The sequence below is a fragment of the Vanellus vanellus genome (genome assembly GCF_965231255.1).
Source record: "Vanellus vanellus genome assembly, chromosome: 9".
In the NCBI taxonomy this organism is placed as follows: domain Eukaryota; kingdom Metazoa; phylum Chordata; class Aves; order Charadriiformes; family Charadriidae; genus Vanellus; species Vanellus vanellus.
The window spans coordinates 23,098,964-23,117,179 of record NC_138914.1 but is presented as its reverse complement, the minus strand read 5'-3'; the positions used below and the strand labels follow the sequence as shown (position 1 = coordinate 23,117,179).

The 18,216-nt window shown below is 37.2% G+C and overlaps 1 protein-coding gene across 1 annotated transcript in view; it reads right to left on the bottom strand.

Annotated features, from left to right (window-relative positions):
• SYN2 (synapsin II) overlaps positions 1-18,216 on the bottom strand; it is a gene marked incomplete at both ends in the record, with an annotated part of 194,440 nt that overhangs the window by 44,843 nt on the left and 131,381 nt on the right. The window contains 2 exons of the mRNA XM_082487583.1: positions 3,512-3,654; positions 6,094-6,156. Coding sequence (XP_082343709.1) covers positions 3,512-3,654; positions 6,094-6,156 — 206 coding nt within the window. The remainder of the gene's footprint in view (positions 1-3,511; positions 3,655-6,093; positions 6,157-18,216) is intronic.

Below are 18,216 nucleotides of genomic sequence, written 5' to 3'. Positions count from 1 at the left end.
AACTCCTAACACTTTTAAGTGCTTTACACTTAGGCTTAACATGTTTTCACTTGATTTGGTCTTTGCAAAGAAGGAAGAACTGTTTCAAAATTGGGGAAAAAGGAATTATGATTACTATAAACAATTCACAGTAACTCCAGCTTCCCCTTTTCCAACACCTTTCTGTTTTATTTAGTACCATTTAAAGTACATAATCCAAATTGTCTGGACAGGGACTCGTCATCAGAAAAATCTGTGGAAATGTCTACCTATAATTCTTGTGCAGGTAGCCTGCTTAGCTGTTTAATTCTATAGCACTGTCTTTCTTTGGTTGATGTGCTCTACTTTTGTTTTATTGACCTTTCGATCAAAGTACATTAAGTTATGGATTCACAGTATTGCTTTTGGAGAGGAGATTTAGATGTAGTATGTTTTTGTATTTCTGTTTTTCTTCATCGTGGGTGACCCTTTTAAGTCTATTTCCTTGAAGTCAGATGAATTTTGTAATGGTACCAAGTGTAGTTAAGTATGCGTCACAAAGCGTTTTGAGGAGCTGTGGTATTTAGAGGGATCCAATGTTGCATTTTGGCTATAATCTCTACTGACAGATGATAAGCACCAGTGTTTTCTGAGTCATGGATCCACTTATACCACAATTTCCCACAGAATATAAAACTGAAGCTCTTAATAACTCTCTTTAAACTACAAAAACAAATGTTCAGCTGGTATTTTTTGTGGTGGCTCTCTAAGTACTCTGTTCCTGTGTCACAGAACAAAATGAGAACCAGCTGTCAAACAATATTCTGCTGATATAATGTATATGTATGCATATGAAGAATTTTACAGACATTTGGTAAATCTTCTCCTTTTCATGATGCTTTGTAACAATGGATCGGTATTGCATTTTTTGGTGCGATTTAACTGTATGAAAGAACCTAGAGAAAAAACGATTGCTAGGCTTTTAGCATTTGGATGAACCCATAGTTTCTGAGTAGAAACTTAAAAATAAATAAAAGGTAGGAGGAACGGGCTGTCATTTTAACTTATTTTTGCTGTCCCTTAGGCCAACTGCTTCTTTTATGAAGAAGAAACATTTACATTTGAAAATGATAAATTTACCGTGGCTGACTCTTCCAAAATTACACTAGAGCCTGAACAGCATTTCAATTTCAAGTCAAAGACAAAAACGTAGGGCTCCCTCTTATGAAATGTAGCGGTCTGATTTCTACGGCAGGGAATGAACCATCACATTACTAATATTGCATCTGATAGCTGGTATCTGGCAGTGTGTCATAACCATTAAGAGTTGGGACTTATCCTGAAGACTCTGCCACTTGGGAGCTGTAAGGCAGAGACAAATCAACTCTGTTTATTATAAACAACAGAGGAGAGGAGAGATGGGTAGTTCAAAACAAGAAATCTTCCTGTCAAAGCACCACGAAGAGAGACAAGTACTATTCTAGTCTTGAAGAGGCAGAAGTAGTTGTATGAAAAGGTCTGAGATAGAGAAAAAATGATGACTGGTGACTGGAAGCAGAGGGAGAACAAGGCTGTTGAATGGCACTGAGTAGAATGGAAGGGGCAAGGGACAACCTGGGGCAATAAAAAAGGTTAGACATTAAGGGGTGAGGACTAAGAGACAGAAAAGTAGAAGTGGTCTGGGAAAGCACTGGGACTGGACCGAGATATGGTTTGGACAGATAGGAGAGAGGTGAGCTTGCGGTGTAGGGGTATGGTGATATTAGAAAAAAGTAGGATGAATGTTTCCAGATATGGTGCTAAAGCCAGGAAACGCCAGCAGTCTGGAACACCAATGTAAGACAAACAAGCAGAAATGGAATTACCTTTCCTGGATAAGCCAGGGGCTAAAAGGTGTATCATTCAGAAGTACTTTATGACTCTTATTGCCTATAGGGAGAGGTGGAGTAGACCCAACACGTCTAACGTTTTGTTGGGAGCTTGAATTAGTTTCTGTCCTGCATCACTAAGAACACTGAAAGTCACCAACAAAGGATTCCAGAACCTCTCAATCCTCGCAAGCTATTTGAGTGTTCTGCCTTGGTCATTGCGTACCACTCAAATTTCCAACACAACTGTTTTTGCAAAATTTACATTGTTCTGGGTTCAAAACAAAGCAGAAGGACTGAGTGTCCATACTGCTAGATGGATCTGACCTATGGGAACAGTATTTCCACCCAGTTCTGTGTTATGCTTTCTTGAGGCCCCTCAGATGTACAGTGACAAGCAGATGGACTATTGAGTTGTTCATGAAAGGCCTAATCTTTGATGTTCTTTCTCAAATACCCCTTCAAGTTGCATGTCAGAAGAGGCCAACAGTTACTCATACAGTTTTGATCTTGTGACAGTAACGTCTTAGGGGAGAAGTCAAGAGTATGTGGTCTTCCAACATCAACCTAAGGAGATACATTTTGCCGCTTCCCCCTACCTTGGGTTAACAGGTTCTACTTTCTCCTAGAGCTTGTTGGCTGTTCCTGCATTACTTGAAACTTAATGCTAACTTTGTCTTTAATGTTATAAAACATTTTATGCAGCTCCAACTTTTGTTTCTCTTATTATTTACGGTTTGCTTGGAATTCAGTCATTTTTACTGATAAAGAATTTGACTGTACCTTACAAATGTCAACACACACGAAATCTCTGATCCCTCCAATGTTACAGGAGTTCCTAGAGAATGTGGGTGTGCATATGTAAATGCATATGTGTATTTTTATCTATGTTTTGTTATATTTTTCCTGCCTCAGATCTGTAAGCATGAGGGAACAAATACGTAAGATGATCTAACTTGTCTTAAAAACATGAATTAAATGAGTGTATGTCAGATTACATTGCTTGATAATGGAAATAGAGTAAAAATATGCATAAATACAGTTACCATAGCTCAGCTACTATATGATAACCTGTTTTGCTGCTCCAGCTTAATGTTGTCTGTGCAACAGAAACACCCTTTTTTTTAGCCTCTCGCATAGTCATGATCTTTAAAAAAACACCTGGATTCTAAAATTAGAAGATATTTTCATCTGTATATGTGAAGGCCACTGCAAGATTAGAATTTTTCTTACATGTGTTATGTTAAAAGGAGAGTACTCTGTTCCATTCAGGTGTTATGATTCAGGTTTGTGTGAATGAATGTCACCTAAATATCCCTAGGGGGAGAAGAAAATTTGATCCTAAATTGCAGAAAAGATATGAAGGAATCTGATTTAGCAAGTCCTCTATGAAAACAAATCCCCTTCCAAGTGCTCCTTTCTTTAAATGAAAAAATAAACAAAGGATAGCAGGAAAACCACTCTGGCACCACTCACCTGTTGTCTTATTCTCCTCCTCCCAGTAACAATCAACTTAAAAAGTCTTAACAAATCTAGGAAGTCTAAAATATTGTCTTTTCTGGGAGTATGACAATAGAGGAACAAAGTCACTGCATCAGCTCAGAGACTTATCCAACAGTCTTAATCTTACTGCTTTTTATCAATTTTGAAACAAAAGAATGAAAGTATATAAGTTTTTGGCTCACATGTATGCTTTGTAGTTATTGCCTATCTTTTGGATCCTGATGTCATATTTGGAGTCTATGAAGGGTTCAGTAGTGGCGTAGGTCTGAGTAAGTGCTACCACGCTGGCTATGTCCTGAAAGTCGTAGTGGTTGTCTACTTTGATCTGTAGTCATCATACCACAAATAAACAGCATATACAAAAGAAAGAAGAGCAATTAGGAACAAAATGTAGAATTCAGTTGCAAATGGCATTCGTGAGAAGCATGCTTTTTGACAGCATCGGTTTATAAAAAAAAAAGTATTGGATGTTTTCTCTGATTTCTAGATTCTATTGGATTCCTGCATTAAAGTACCTATTATTCTTGGCAAAATACTACCTGTTCATCTGTAGAAAGCAATATGCAGACAGTGGAATTTTATTTTGCTTTGCAATTTTTTAAAGTCGTGATTGTTAATTTTAGATCTGCGGACTTTAGAATTTTTCAAGGTGTGATAATATGCAACACTAATTTATATAGAATTCTTGCTGAGTCTGTAAATTGCTTGTGCAACTGAACACGTATGGAGCCCACCGTGTACTATCACATCATGTATCCCCAGGAAGGGAGGAGATGAAGGGTCATGAAACCCTGATGAGTGTGCATTCACATGGAGCACAGAGGGTTGGCTCAAGACAGCAGAACCGTTTTTTCTCATTTTTCCCACTTCTCTGCAAGGAGTCAGGCTTTCTAGGAGGATTTCCTAGTTGTGCAACACTGTGCTAAGATGGTGAATGGTACTAAACCAACCAACTTTAACATCTTGAAATAGGGGGGAGGTGGAAAAGGGGGGGAATATTGATTTAGGGAGAGAGGAAGAAGGAGACTTTAGAGGCCAGATGGAGGCCAGAGGTGTTACTTTTGGACAGGGAGGACACATGTCGATGGTTGACTTCAAGGAAGCTGGCTGAAGTGGGGAGAAAAAGTGACTCGGAAGAGAAGTCTTAGTCAGGACTGGTAGGCAATGGGAGAGGGAAACTGGAACTGCAACAACACACTGTTGTACCCAAAGTACATTTCAGAAAGGTGAGGAAAGGAGGCAGGGATTAGTATTTCTCATGTTATCTAATATTAGGAGAGTCTGCAACTCTTTGCAAGCCCAGCGTCTTATTTGCTTCCCCTGTCAGCTGGTACTTAAAAGGGAAGCGGTGGGCCAGAGCGCCACAGCTGTGAGATGGGACTTGCATATTAAATGGGGTCTGGTGAAGCTAAAAGAAGTCATAAGGCCTAAGTATTTGCTCTCAACTCTCAGATGGAGAGCAATACAGAGTAATTTGCCATTTGAAAGCCACAAAACTAGACACAATGCCTGGTTTCAACTTAGTTTCTGAAAACTTAACAGCATATGCGAGTCTAATTATGATCAATGGCAAAACTACTCCTGGCAATGCCTGTAGGGAGGACTAGGGTACGAGGAGAACCTTTACTTGGACTCTGACAGTAAGCATTTCACTACAAAAACCCTGGCATTTAATCTTCAAGGATTTAAAATACTTTATAGCTAAAAATATCTAGATTTATTTCTAGACGTTTGATATGCTGAATGTTTCTGTGGGTTATTTCCCTTTTCTTTAAACGAGAGGTGAATATTGAAAGTACAGTATAAACATTCTGATACTTCACACGTGCAATCCACAGAAACTGCAGTTTAAGTAATTAGCGGTTAATTCTGCTCTCAATTAAATTGGCTGCTGTATTTCCACTGACTTACTAAGTACGAAATAAAGCAAAACAGTCATAGGCAAAGAACATAACATACAGTACAACTTGCATAATTACTGAATAAAATACAATTCAATCAGTTTTCTACTTCTGTTGCTAATGGCAAATATTATGTTCACGGAGCTTTTGGAGATTCAAGACGATAAATGTAACTATTCTTTGATGATGTGTTTTAAAATCTAAAACACTCAAAGCACTGAAGTGTTTTCAGTGACAGAAAGTGGTTAATCCGTAATGACTAGAAATTTTCACTGATACCAATGAAAGCGGGATTTAAATCATATCCCATCGAACATCATTGTGAGATAAGTGATATCAAAACAACTGTACTCACCACTGAAACGCAATTACTTTGGAGAAAGAAAGCAGCAGTTATATAGTGGTATGAAACAATCACAGAGAATACATTAAGACAGGATACGAAGAAAAGTTCAGTATCAAGCTGAAACTCAAAGAACCAAGGCAAAACCTTTCTATAGTCCCAAGTCCAAAAAGATGGATTGTGCAAACAGACCTCGACTCTGAAATAGTTTCACTGCAGTCAACGAAATTAATAAAAACGGTTTTGCTTCAAGAAAGCACCTCGGCATGTTTCAAGGAACGTCCTATACAGGACAATGCATGAACTGAAAGGGCATCAGTGTGAAAATATAGTATGCATTTCAATATTTTCCTAAAAAGAGGTGCTTTCTTGAAAAATATACAGGCAGAGATTGGCAAGGGTAGGGATCTCAGACAGAATTTGGACAATGAAAAGTTAAAAAATCCAGGAAACAAAAGAACATGCGTGTTATTCTAGACAAGCACCCGGCCTCCTAACATGCAATAAGTAGCATCTGCACCTTTCCCATGCCTGAATGAGCATGTCCAATCTTCACAACAACAGGAAATGTCGGCATTGTTAGCTAAGGGGAAAACAAAACAGACGTATTAGAGCATGCAACCTCGAGTTAAATGATTAAGCTACATCATTTATGAAAATTATTTAAACATGACCCTAATGCAGCCAAAGCTGTTCTGCCATGAGGGTATTCGAACACGTTATTCGTGTGTGTAAGACTATGCGTCCTGATGAATTCCTGTGTACGTGTTCTGAGTGCTATGTCGTTCCCCATGCATACAGCTGGTGTACTTCTATCTTAACTTTTTTGTATGTCTTACTTTTGACTTCACTTTTTAAACTGAATTTCTGCTATTTCCTATGTTATGTTTTGCTATTGTGTTTTCTGACCCATAAACTTACACTCTCCAAGGTTATAATCATTAATGATGTCAAATTAATCACCTTTTTTCTTTTCCCCTCGATTTCCATTCTTTAGCAAGGCTGTGAATTCTCTTTGTGACCGCTATGAAAGCAATGATATCTAATTCACCCCAAAAAAATTTCTTTAAAGGCAGATCCTAGCTCCTGTTACAGAATATCCAAGTTCTCTAGGGAAGGCTCCAGCTTCTGCATAGAATGCAAGTAATAATTCAGCCACTGATTAGGAAATCAAATATGCAAAGGCATACGAATATGCTTTATTCAATCAAATGATAATGGTTCTGTCTGTCAGAAAGAATAACCAGTTTTATTTCCATCATTCATCTGAAGACATTTTAGATCTCCCAGTCGTGGGTACAGCTGTCACTTCTTCCACCTAAAATGTACATATATTGAACCTCTATCAACCAAACATGAATACAAATGCTTAGCAGAACAGGATTATAACTAGAAATGAAAGACTGAAGACTCTGCCATGTAATTAGGCTGGGCAGCAGCAGGACATGGGGTCTGAAAACTTCATTTAGTACCAAATTTTAACAGAGTAAATACAATCAAAGGCAAAGCTGACGCTTTAGAAAATAAACTAAGAATTCATAGACATTTTATGATAAATTGATATATTTGTTTTCCAAATACTTACAAAGGATTTAAAGAGGTTAAATAGAGTTCATACTTATCTCACAGTACTTTGCATGGCATTGCACAGAAACACACAAACACAAACAGATATTTACATGGAAAACCTCATGGGATCGTAAATATTGATGGTCAGATCAAGAGATAAAGAACAGGAAGGTCACTTGGGTTTTGGTAACATCCAAACCTGTTTGTAAAGTTATAAAGCTAATTAAAATTCACATGTGGTTTTCCTATATTTTAAACATTTATTTTCAATATGATTTATGGATGCCTGCTTTAAAAATACTTTTAATTGAGAGGCATTTCTGCACGAGAACAAGTGGCCATTCACTGCAAGGCACATATTCTATACTAGTTACCATCAGATTCCCAATACAAGACATGAGTCTCTCTTCTTTCTTTTTTAATGGACTTTCTCTGACACTCCTAAAATGCATACCGATGTAATACTGGTTTGTTCTGACTTTTTTTTTCAAACATATAAAGGACACCTAAGCTAACAACCCCAAGTTGCTTGTTTCTTGATAGAATCGCAGTTTCTGCTTTGCCTGTTCAGAAGAAAACAGAGGAATCTCTGGATATACTCCATTAACATACCAGAGTTTTCAAAGCCTGATGAAACTACAGGGCCCTACAGTTGTCAGCTACACAACACAGGCCACGGAGCTCTTTCATTGATTTCAGCATCAAACCCAAAGCTATGTCTTTTCAGCACAAAGCCAGATTTGATTTAAGGACCTGCAGTTATGAAAAATCTACTGCAATCCTAGTTCAATTATTCCGTTAAGTAAAGATCACGGAATCACGGAATTTTCAGAGTCGGAAGGGACCTCTAGAGATCATCTAGTCCAACTCCCCTGCCAAAGCAGGATTGCCCAGAGCACATACTCAGGACTGCATCCAGGCGGGTCTTGAAAATCTCCAGAGAAGGGGACTCCACAACCTCCCTGGGCAGCCTGTGCCAGTGCTCTGTCACCCTCACTGTAAAGAAGTGTTTCCGTGTATTTGAATGGAACTTCCTGTGTTCTAACTTGTGCCCATTACCCCTTGTCCTGTTACTGGGAACCATTGAAAAGAGCTTGGCTCCAAGATGTCACATACATGTCTTCTGCCAAGGACATCCTTGAGATTTGAAATCAAGGATGACTGCCACAGACAAGCAGACCATTCTGAAACCCACCTCTCGGTGCTTTACAATACATATGTAACCGTAGCTGCCATACTTCAGTGCCTGTGTAAAGGCAACTTGTATTTTTTGCAGAATTTTGGGGGATTAACACTGTAGGAATCGATAACTGAATACTTTGAAAGTCTTTTATTTAACTGTTATTTAGGAATCATATCAAGAGTTGGTCTTTAAATCCAAAATACATTGAACTGCTTTTTATGGATCTGTTTCAATCTAACCAATTTAAGTGAAGGCACGTAAGCATGAAAAAACTGATTCTTGTCAAAATAGCCAAAAGCACTTGCAAAAGCATTATACAGTAAATGTCACCTACACTGCCATTTAAAAATAAATTTCTTGCTAAACTGTAGGAATGCAAAGTCCTGTATACTCAACATCTAGTCACTTATTTATTGCTTTCATATTTTAAAACCAGCCACATTTTTTTTTCAATTTTTTTTTTAGGGAAGGAGGGGGAACAAATCATGGCCTGACTCAAGATTCATAAGGGCAGCACCACGTTTTTCAACCACTGAACCGGGGTTTGTAATGGAAATGCTTGCAGACCTCTAACTATAGCAATACAAATGGCACTCCTGTAATTAAGAAGATCACGTATTTTCCCATGATTCCAAAGCTGTGGAATCCTCAGTGGGCCGCAGGAACAAATAAAAAATAATAAAAAAGAAACTCTGCTGTCTCCCTCAGAAAACTGTGCTAACATCATTTAAGGCAATAGAGTTCATTTTGCTCTGGAGTCCGATACCAAGATTTCATGTGGTGTACCACATCCCAGCACAGACAAAAAGAGGTGGGTGCAGGGGAAAAAGCTGCTGCATTCTGCATTTCAAACATCAGACAGGAAAAAACGCAGGCAGCACAGAAGGCAGACAAACACGAAGTTATCCCAGTGCTTCTCTTGTTTGTATCTATCATTATGAGAGGCCCATGAATCCAGGGCTGATGAAGTTGTAGTTATTTTGGGTTTTGAACGGCATTTCCTTTATTCCTGCTCTTACTTCAATTACCACAGTTTTCCCTTTATAGATGGGGACTAGACATGTGCCATCGTGCAGTCACTTCCCTGCCACTAACTAGTTCCAGTTGTGCGTGGTATTGTTCCGTCAAGCAATAACAAAGCCTGAAATTTCTTATTGAAATTATAGAAAACTTGATTTGAGTCCTCGCCCCACCTCTTCCCCATCTGCTCTTTTATGGTAATTCCTATCTTAACAGAATAGGCAGTCTCAAGACTTTTCATACCATTTGGGTAAACATTATGTATGATACGACTGTGATAGTAATACCAAAAACTTACTGGCTCCATGGGTTTCATTTTAATTTACGTTATAGTTACTTGGTAGAGACATACCTTGAAAGAAGATCTAGCGTGTATCAATGGATCCACTTTAAACACACCTGATACTAATAGGATTTATTGCATGTTTTATTTGAAATGTATTGTTGGAGGGTAAACGCCATTTAACAAAAATATTGCTTATTTTTCAAATGTTTTCTTAAATTCAGAAAAGTATAAATTCTACTATAACAAATAAAAACCGAGGGGAAAAAATCAGAAAAGACCAACAACAGAAATTACATTAAGAAATCTGTCGAGTTCACATGTATGAGAGGTGGAAATGGACTAGACTGCATGAACCCTTGCACAAACATACAATATACATTAAATACATCTGAATATTTTAAAAAAATTAATTAGGATAAACAGGAATTCTATTATAACTTAAATAACAATGCAATAAACTATAGTTATTAATTAGGGAGAAAACAGAATACATGTCAAGCATGCAATACAATTTCCCATAGTTATATATGAGTATGATTGGATTGGTAATAAATATTAGTAGCAACTGGAAAAAACTGGCATGGCTCTTGGTAGGAACCCATATACAAAACAGTTGAGATACATTACTGATATTTGCTAATATGATATTATTAATCAAAATAATGTCAGAATATTAAGGTGTTTTATCAGCTCCTAAAAATGACAAAGATGGATTCAGTCTATACACTTTCATTTCTGCTGTTTTAACTTCTCACATTGCTCTTTTAAATAAATGTGAAGTCTTATTTCAAGAGAACGGTAACCTAGAATAAGTTGCACGTCTCACTTCCATGACTAGGACGAGGTACTACTAGTAGTAGGCACTACTTTGATCTGTGACCTTGAAGACATGTTCCCCAGGAAAGCAAAACATAGAGTGTATTTTGCAGATAAAAGGCAGTAGTAAAAAATCTTTTGAATTTTAAAATCTGGATACCAAAAGTCTAGATTCCTAAGTTTCAAACTGAGGAATATTTAGGATGGAAGCTGCTTTACTGAAATGACATGTTTTAATGGTTTCTGTCATATATTAATAGCATGACTTAAATTTATATACTTAACGACCAGACAAATCTAATGGTTGTGACCACAAGGCATCATCAAACTGGGAGTTCACTCAAGTTTGACATGAGCCTTAATGAGTATGGCAGTAATACTTTAAAAGCTCTTGGCAGACTGGGCACCTGTCTAAGTGTGAGAAGCTTAACCCTGTCTTGGTTAACTGCACTGGGAAGCGTTCCAGGACAGAGGAGAATGAGGGATTAAATATTAGACGTGATTAAATCTGTAATGGAAGTACAACAGTATATATGGGTTTAAAATGTGACTGTAATACCCTGTCTGAAAAAAACTTCACATTTTTAATAACATATCTATCTTTTCCCTATCCAAATAACTATATACTAGCATTTTTCATTCAAGAGCTCATTTGCATGCCACGTACCTCTTTACTAACACTTTATTTTACATAATCAGCATTTATTTTATTATTTTCAAGACAGAACAGTTGAAAATAATTCTTTTAATGGTGTTGCATGATTGTCACTAAAATGGATTCTACAACGGGCCTAATATGGTTTTTTAGATGAACACATTTGAAGTTAATTGGTATAGTTCTCACAGAAGCAATTTTTTTAAAATGAGTGGATTTGATTTTTCAACCATATACTTGCAATGGGACTACAGCAGCTGACAAACTGGCTCAAACTTGAGCTTCCCTGGGAAAGCTGCTAAATTCTCCGAGATCTGGCCCCCACAATCTCTATAGGGAAACTGGAGCCCAATGCCCAAGACTCAGACTTTCAAACCACTTGCAGAAACTGTAATATTCTTTAAGTCTTTTAAATTACTGATAATAATAGAGACAGCAACCCCTTGACATCTCCCACAGTCGTGGATTGGCCATTCATTTTTCATCAGATCTATTCATATTAGTTCAATAAGAGCAAAGACAGTACAGTAGGAACTCACGACGCATTATTTCTCTCTTTTTTGTTTCCCATAGTACTGACAGGCAACTAGCAAAGTAATTATAGTTGCAATGAAACTATTTAGATTTACAAATAGACAAAGAACTATCTCAAACAGGAGTTCTACTGATGGAATAACTAAATCCAGGGAGAAATCTGACCCGATATTCTGAAGCTGCTGAATAAACACCAATTAAGGCAAGTGTGCATTCACAGCAAATCATTTTGAAATATACCACAGAAGCATGTTTCTCATGTCATTAAGTCTCTCAGAATTAGGTCATGACATCTGCTGGGTTAGCTAGCGTGAGACCACAAAGCTTTTTGAAACTGCTGGTGTTGGGAGCAATAAGTTATCAAATCCTCCTCATTAAGGCCTGAAACGTGTTGGATTTTTACTCTTCTGTTGATGTAGATTATTACATCAAACATTCCTTTTCCACGTTGCTAGGATGATTTGCAAATTGTATTCAAACACAAATTAGGTTCAAAGATTCATTAGTTACTGGTCGCAACCTATTTTAAATGCCTGAAATCTGCAAAATAATACTGTACTGTTCTTCTGAAATGTCAAGATATTTTCAATATGTTGCATATGTTGTTTTCATAAAAGGTTTAGGGCTGGCCTGTCTTCTGTTCTATCCCACATATTAATAATTACACTGAATGAACAGGGAAATGCAGAAAACACTGCAATTACTGGTCTTCCCTTTTCGTAGAAGATAAGAAAAATCTGCCAAATTAAAACAGTTAAAAACGACACTGATCAAATGATATAGGTGCTCAAAAAGATCAAGCAAATACAGTGAGAATTGCTGTTGACACATCAGATACCCATTAAAAACATGGGTTCCAGAAGACTTCGCAAACACAAGAAGGTTTGAAAGCTCCTGACCTCTGATCTGGAGATGCACAGTAGTAAATAGCTAAACTGGCCACGTGCAGAACATATTTCAAAACTAAGCATATCCTGCCAGCCAAAAATTAAGAAAACCCAATTAAAGCTAAACCACACAGTTTCCTCCCCCTCCTTCTTCTCTCAAAAGTTGGTAGAGGATTTTTTTCTTGTTGAGAAAAGGACGGAATCCATATTCTTCCGCAAGACTTCATTTGTTATCCAAACACAGAGTGTTTGTAAAAGTATTCATTAGCATCATTCAAAACACCCGGGTATATCCATTAGTCTGCAATATATGGCAGGCCAACAGTTACCAAGCCAAGGATGCTTTTTTTTGTTGAAAGTACCATTTTGGACCTGCCATGTAGTATGTGCAGAACAACCAAGAAGATACAGTTGGGCATGAATTTAAAAAAACACCCCAAATCAACAAAAAACACAAACCAATGAACAATACAAAAACTGCTCTGTGGAAAGGAAGGTATTAAATAGATGCTATGACTCTGACCTCAGAGCAGCTAATTAACAAAATTATAAAGCTCACGAACACTTATCTGCTGCTGTTCTGCTCATGAAGAACTGCACTATTTTTATACTATACTGCTACCTGTACTTTCAGTGCACTTTAACGAAAAATAATAAGTAGAATCAGCAGTTTGGCATAGTACTTCTTTCTAAGAAGTACTTAATACTCCTCTCCTCCCTCAATTCATCGCTAGGAATTCCTTTAAACTGAATTTTGTGCACTGTGCATGCAGTTCCAGTGTAGCAGCAGCAGCAGGGGAAAAAAAATCCTGTTGCTTGAACACGTCAACAAGAGTCATGTCCTTCCAGTGAACCTGACAAAATAAACTTAACTTGTGTTTTACAAAGAAACAAAACACGCACTGTAACTAGAGGCAGCTGGCAGCACCATCAGTCTGGTGAATGTAGGTTCACTCTTCTGGATTTGTGTAGCGATCAGAGATTTGACATCCCCTTCTTACAAACATACTTCTGCCTCGTCAGTTTATTCTTTTCTAATCTCGAGCCAAACCTAAGGCTCTTGGTCAAAAATCCTACTGAATTTTTTTTTTTTTCCTGAATGGAGTCTAAGTTAGTTGCAGGGTGTGACATAGTTTTACCATAATAATTTTTGAAGGAATTGTCTGATTTACCATCACCTTTGAAATCACAGAAAAGTATACACGCAGTTCTGCTAGGTTCTGTCTCAATGCACCCCATCCCCATTCACATACACCTAGGAAACCTCATGGCTTTTGCCACCTTAGGACATTTTTATAGATGGTAACACTGCTGAGAGATCTCTACATAAAACCACCATGACTAGTCACTAAAAATACTTCAGTTTATTTTATCAAGCTATGAAGCCCATATACTCTTAACTACGTTCAAGTTTGAAAATGAAATGCCATTTGCTAAATTCTGACAATTTGAAATACTTCAGTTGTTTCATTTCTGACCAGCATACTCTAGAGAGCATAAATTTCATGCATGCAAGTGCTCTGATAACAATAAAGCTGACTTACAATTAGAAACACTTCTAATTAGACGAGCATGAAAATCTAAAAAGCCAGTTACTTTCATGATTCTCTTACCGACATCACAATTGCAAGGACAATTATTATCACTGCTCGTTAACATTTCATCTGCATCAGTGTTTTACAAGTGAAGATTTTTGTACTGTGAGCTTAGAAACATAACTATCATTTTATTGTGTTAAACTTCACTATCTGGCCACTTAAACATTTAGTAAATCTGCTTATCACGCTTTTTACTGTAGAAAGAAGTATTGTAGTTTGATATACTTACACAATACCTACAGGCGCCATTATCATCTTCTATAATCTGAAGTGAAGGTTATTTAGTTAATCAGTAGATGGCAATATATTTAACCAGCACAGTCTTCATCTGCATTACTGTTTTTATTTTTCCATATGTCATGGCAATAATACCTATCCTTTCCTATTTCAGAAATTTTCTGGAGTTTATAAGTCTGGTTTACTAGAGTTTCATCCTGCGATTTCTTCACTGTAAGTCTATTAATTTAAAGTAAATCCTTAATTTTAAGCTTCATACACTAAAGGGCTCCAAGCTTTATAAGTTATTCTGCAATTTAAGTATTTTTGAACAATGCTTAGAGTTACATAGTATAAGTTATTTTATTTCCAAGAGATATCATTTTAATTACTGTAAATTTACTTTGAATTCTTCTAACTAAGATGTAATGTAAAATATAATCAAAGCTGTATATAAAACTGAAACTAGGCAAAGATCATCTGCTAAAAGAAAAAAAAAAGAAAAAAAGAAGAAAAAAGGAAAAAAAAGCCAAAAAAAAAAAAAAAGCCCTCTGCTGGCAACAATACAGAAAACATTTTTTTGAAGTTGGTATTCACCCTGGCTTTAATGTCCTCATGGTTGAGTTAGTGACTAGAAAAGCCACAATAGGAAAAAAAAGGGGGAGAGTAGTGACAAAAAAAAAAGAGATATTGCATAAACATGACTTACCTCAAGTCCAGTGTTTAAATATTTATCTTTCCAATAATCCCCAAGCAAAGTTCATTTAACCACTCTAGTTCCATGTAATTTATTTGTGGAATACGCATCAGACTAAATCTAATTTTGCTCTGCTTACTTTGGAGAAAGGAAATTAAAAGTGAAATAATGAAGGTGGCCTTTTATTCATTTTTTTCTTTCCCAGAAACAGGCAGGAAGAGTCCTAAATCAATAAACAAGCAGAACATGTACTTTCTCTGGTCTATTTGGTTTTACGAAAACACAATCTCAAGATAAAGTCAGGGCTCGGCCATGCACAAGCTCTCCATCACCAGCAGGGGTAGCTCAACATATTCCTCTCTCAATTAAGAAAAGCAGAAACATCACACTTAAAGAGGTCTTGTTCTCAACAAACACAAAGAACAATTCAGAGACGTCAAGCCAGATTTTCTGCTGCCTTGTACCTTGACAGAAAAAACTAGGTGTAAAGTTCTATCTGTATGGAGTACCATTTCACACAAGCGGCAAGCCAAAGGAGAATCTGATAGCTTTGTGTTATCTTTTTTAGAAATAAGGGCATTAAAGAAATCTAAAAGCTCAAGTGGCTAAAAAGAGTAGAATGTTAATTTCATCAGTGTGCCCAATAGTTTTTCAATCAGAAAAGAATAGTTATCTAAATCGACACAGATGTGACCCGAGGGTAGAAAAATCTTCTACTTTCAATACCTGTACAGCATAAAACCAGAAATTGTCATTAAAAAGAAAAACATTGAGTATATTCGCAGCAAATCAGAAAGAGCGGCTCCCACAGAACTCTAGTAGAAGTTCTAGAGAAGACAAAAATCTTTGCAGAGACAAATTATATTTTGATGCTGGGATGTCAGTGTTTCATTCTATTCCAATCATTCTCCCAACCACTTAGCAAATTGCTGCTCTAAAACCAAGTAACATTTTGACACCTTATAAAAAAATTACCCAAATCGCTGTGACTATAAACTGTATAGGGTTCTTTTACTGTAGTATTTAGGAAGTGACAGCTATAAATACCCTCCCTTTTGAAGCAGGCTATAGTCCATATGGAGGCACTGGAATTGAAAATCCATGAAAGCTCATCTATTTTGTGAAATACTATTTTAATTTTGAATTTTCTATGTGATTGTACAGTTTTTCTACATGATCGTACAGTTTTTGTACAGGATGTGTACTGTGACTACGTCAGTTAAACTGAAAGTAGTTTTAAGGAAAAATAAATGCAATGCCAAATGAGAACTAGGGAGACAAGAGCTGTAGCACAGCATCAAAAAGGCAACAGATAAACTATTACTGCGGAGAATACTGTCTGCTACCATTCTAAAACAAGATTTATTTGCCAGAAAAGAGAGAGAATAAGATCGATATAGATAAAAAGTTACAGCCTGTAGACTGCCAGAAGCTAATGTACGGAGCAGGCAGTCCAACCGAAAGACATGGTGTAGAATGAAGCTGCTTGGCAGCTGGAAGGGACAGCAAGGTGGCCCCCTAATAATTAAAGAGCCTTTGAAAAAGCTGTATGGACAATCCCTGTGCACAGTTCAGTGCTCCCTGACATAGCTCCATGTAGCAAACTCAAGCCTGCCAGAGAAATGCTCGTGATCAGCACCCAGGAACCTATAACCTGAATGCACAGTGCTGCCTCTCATCAAAAATTAAATCCAGAGGGGAGACAGCAGTGCTGGAAGATAACATACCAGTACGAGTCAGCCAAAGGCGGTGCTGTTGGTAGATTACCCTGCAGCCTTGCGGTGCTGCAAAGGGCTGACAGGTGAGAGGAGAGAGCATGGAACAGAGGCAATCTGGCAGTGTGCCTCTCCCCACGTCAGCTCTAAGGGTGATGCACTCACTCATCACCTTTGCCCCCAAGTAACTCCTGGGGAAGAGACGAAAATACCCTAAAGTCAGAGTGGGTTTGCTGTGGAGTTCAGGGGAAGCAGTAGTTCACGCCATGGGACCCTGCATCTATGGCATCCAACAGAAGCAGACTTAGTGTTTTTAATACAGGTCTCTGTGGGCTGTTAGAAGAGAAAGAAACAATTATGGTAATTAATGACCAGAATGCAGTTGATAGATGCTAATGCTTCACAGTAAAAATTAACAAGGATGGTGACAACCCACAGTAAAAAAAGCCTCTCCAGAATTAGAAGTCCTGTGCAAAATTAGAATTCCCATTGACAAGAGATGAAGCCGATGAAAAATTTGACTGCAGTCAGGTTTCCTGCCTTGTTGCTATATCGCACATATCAGCAAATACAGTGGATTATCTCTTTATTTTATTGCATTTTACTAGAAAACAGAAATTAGTCGTTCAACACTCAACTTGCTTAGCTAGACAGAAATGAGAAAGTGCCAAGGGTTTTTTCTACTGAGTCAATAATGAATTGAAGGAATCAGTTACTATATCCCTTATAAACAAACTTTTCTGTTTCTTATTAGCAAGCGTTAGCTGGAGCAGAATATAACTAAGGAGCGGGAACTGGCTCGACTCGTGTTATGACATAATTTGCTATGATACCATGGCTTACTTATGAAACTAAAGGGAAATCGATGTCATAGCATACAGCATAGTGAAAGAAGCCCTGCACTGTTAGTCCATTTATACAACTAGTAAAAAGACCAAGTGTTTATTTTGCTTCGGTCTGCTTATATTTACAAAATGTTGGCTATAATGTCTCTACCGTTATTTAAGATAAAAGATTGCTTTGCTTAAATGTTAGTCATGAGTAGTTCTGTATTCCTTTTGGAATAATCTTTGTATTTTATAAGGTCAAGATCTAACTGTAATACAGAATGAGCACTGAGCTTAGGGTTTCTTTTAAACTCTCTAAAAGTAATTTTCCCAATACAGTGAAAAATACTAACAATACACAATATAAAAAAGGACAATGCAGCTTCAAGCTAAGACCTAATGCTTGCTCATACTCTTCAGAGGTAACAGGTACTAAATCACTGTACTGATACGAGTAGAAGCTACAGGTAATATTTGCCTCCTCTGATAAATGGACTAAAAATGGATTTTCTTGCATTTGTGAGAGCATGTTCCCGAGTACAGAGATTTCCAGACTTATGAAAATCCCTTTCAAATGCTATAATGTAAATATGTCTTCATCTAAACTCTGATAGTAATTTGACAAAACTTAGTGTTTCAG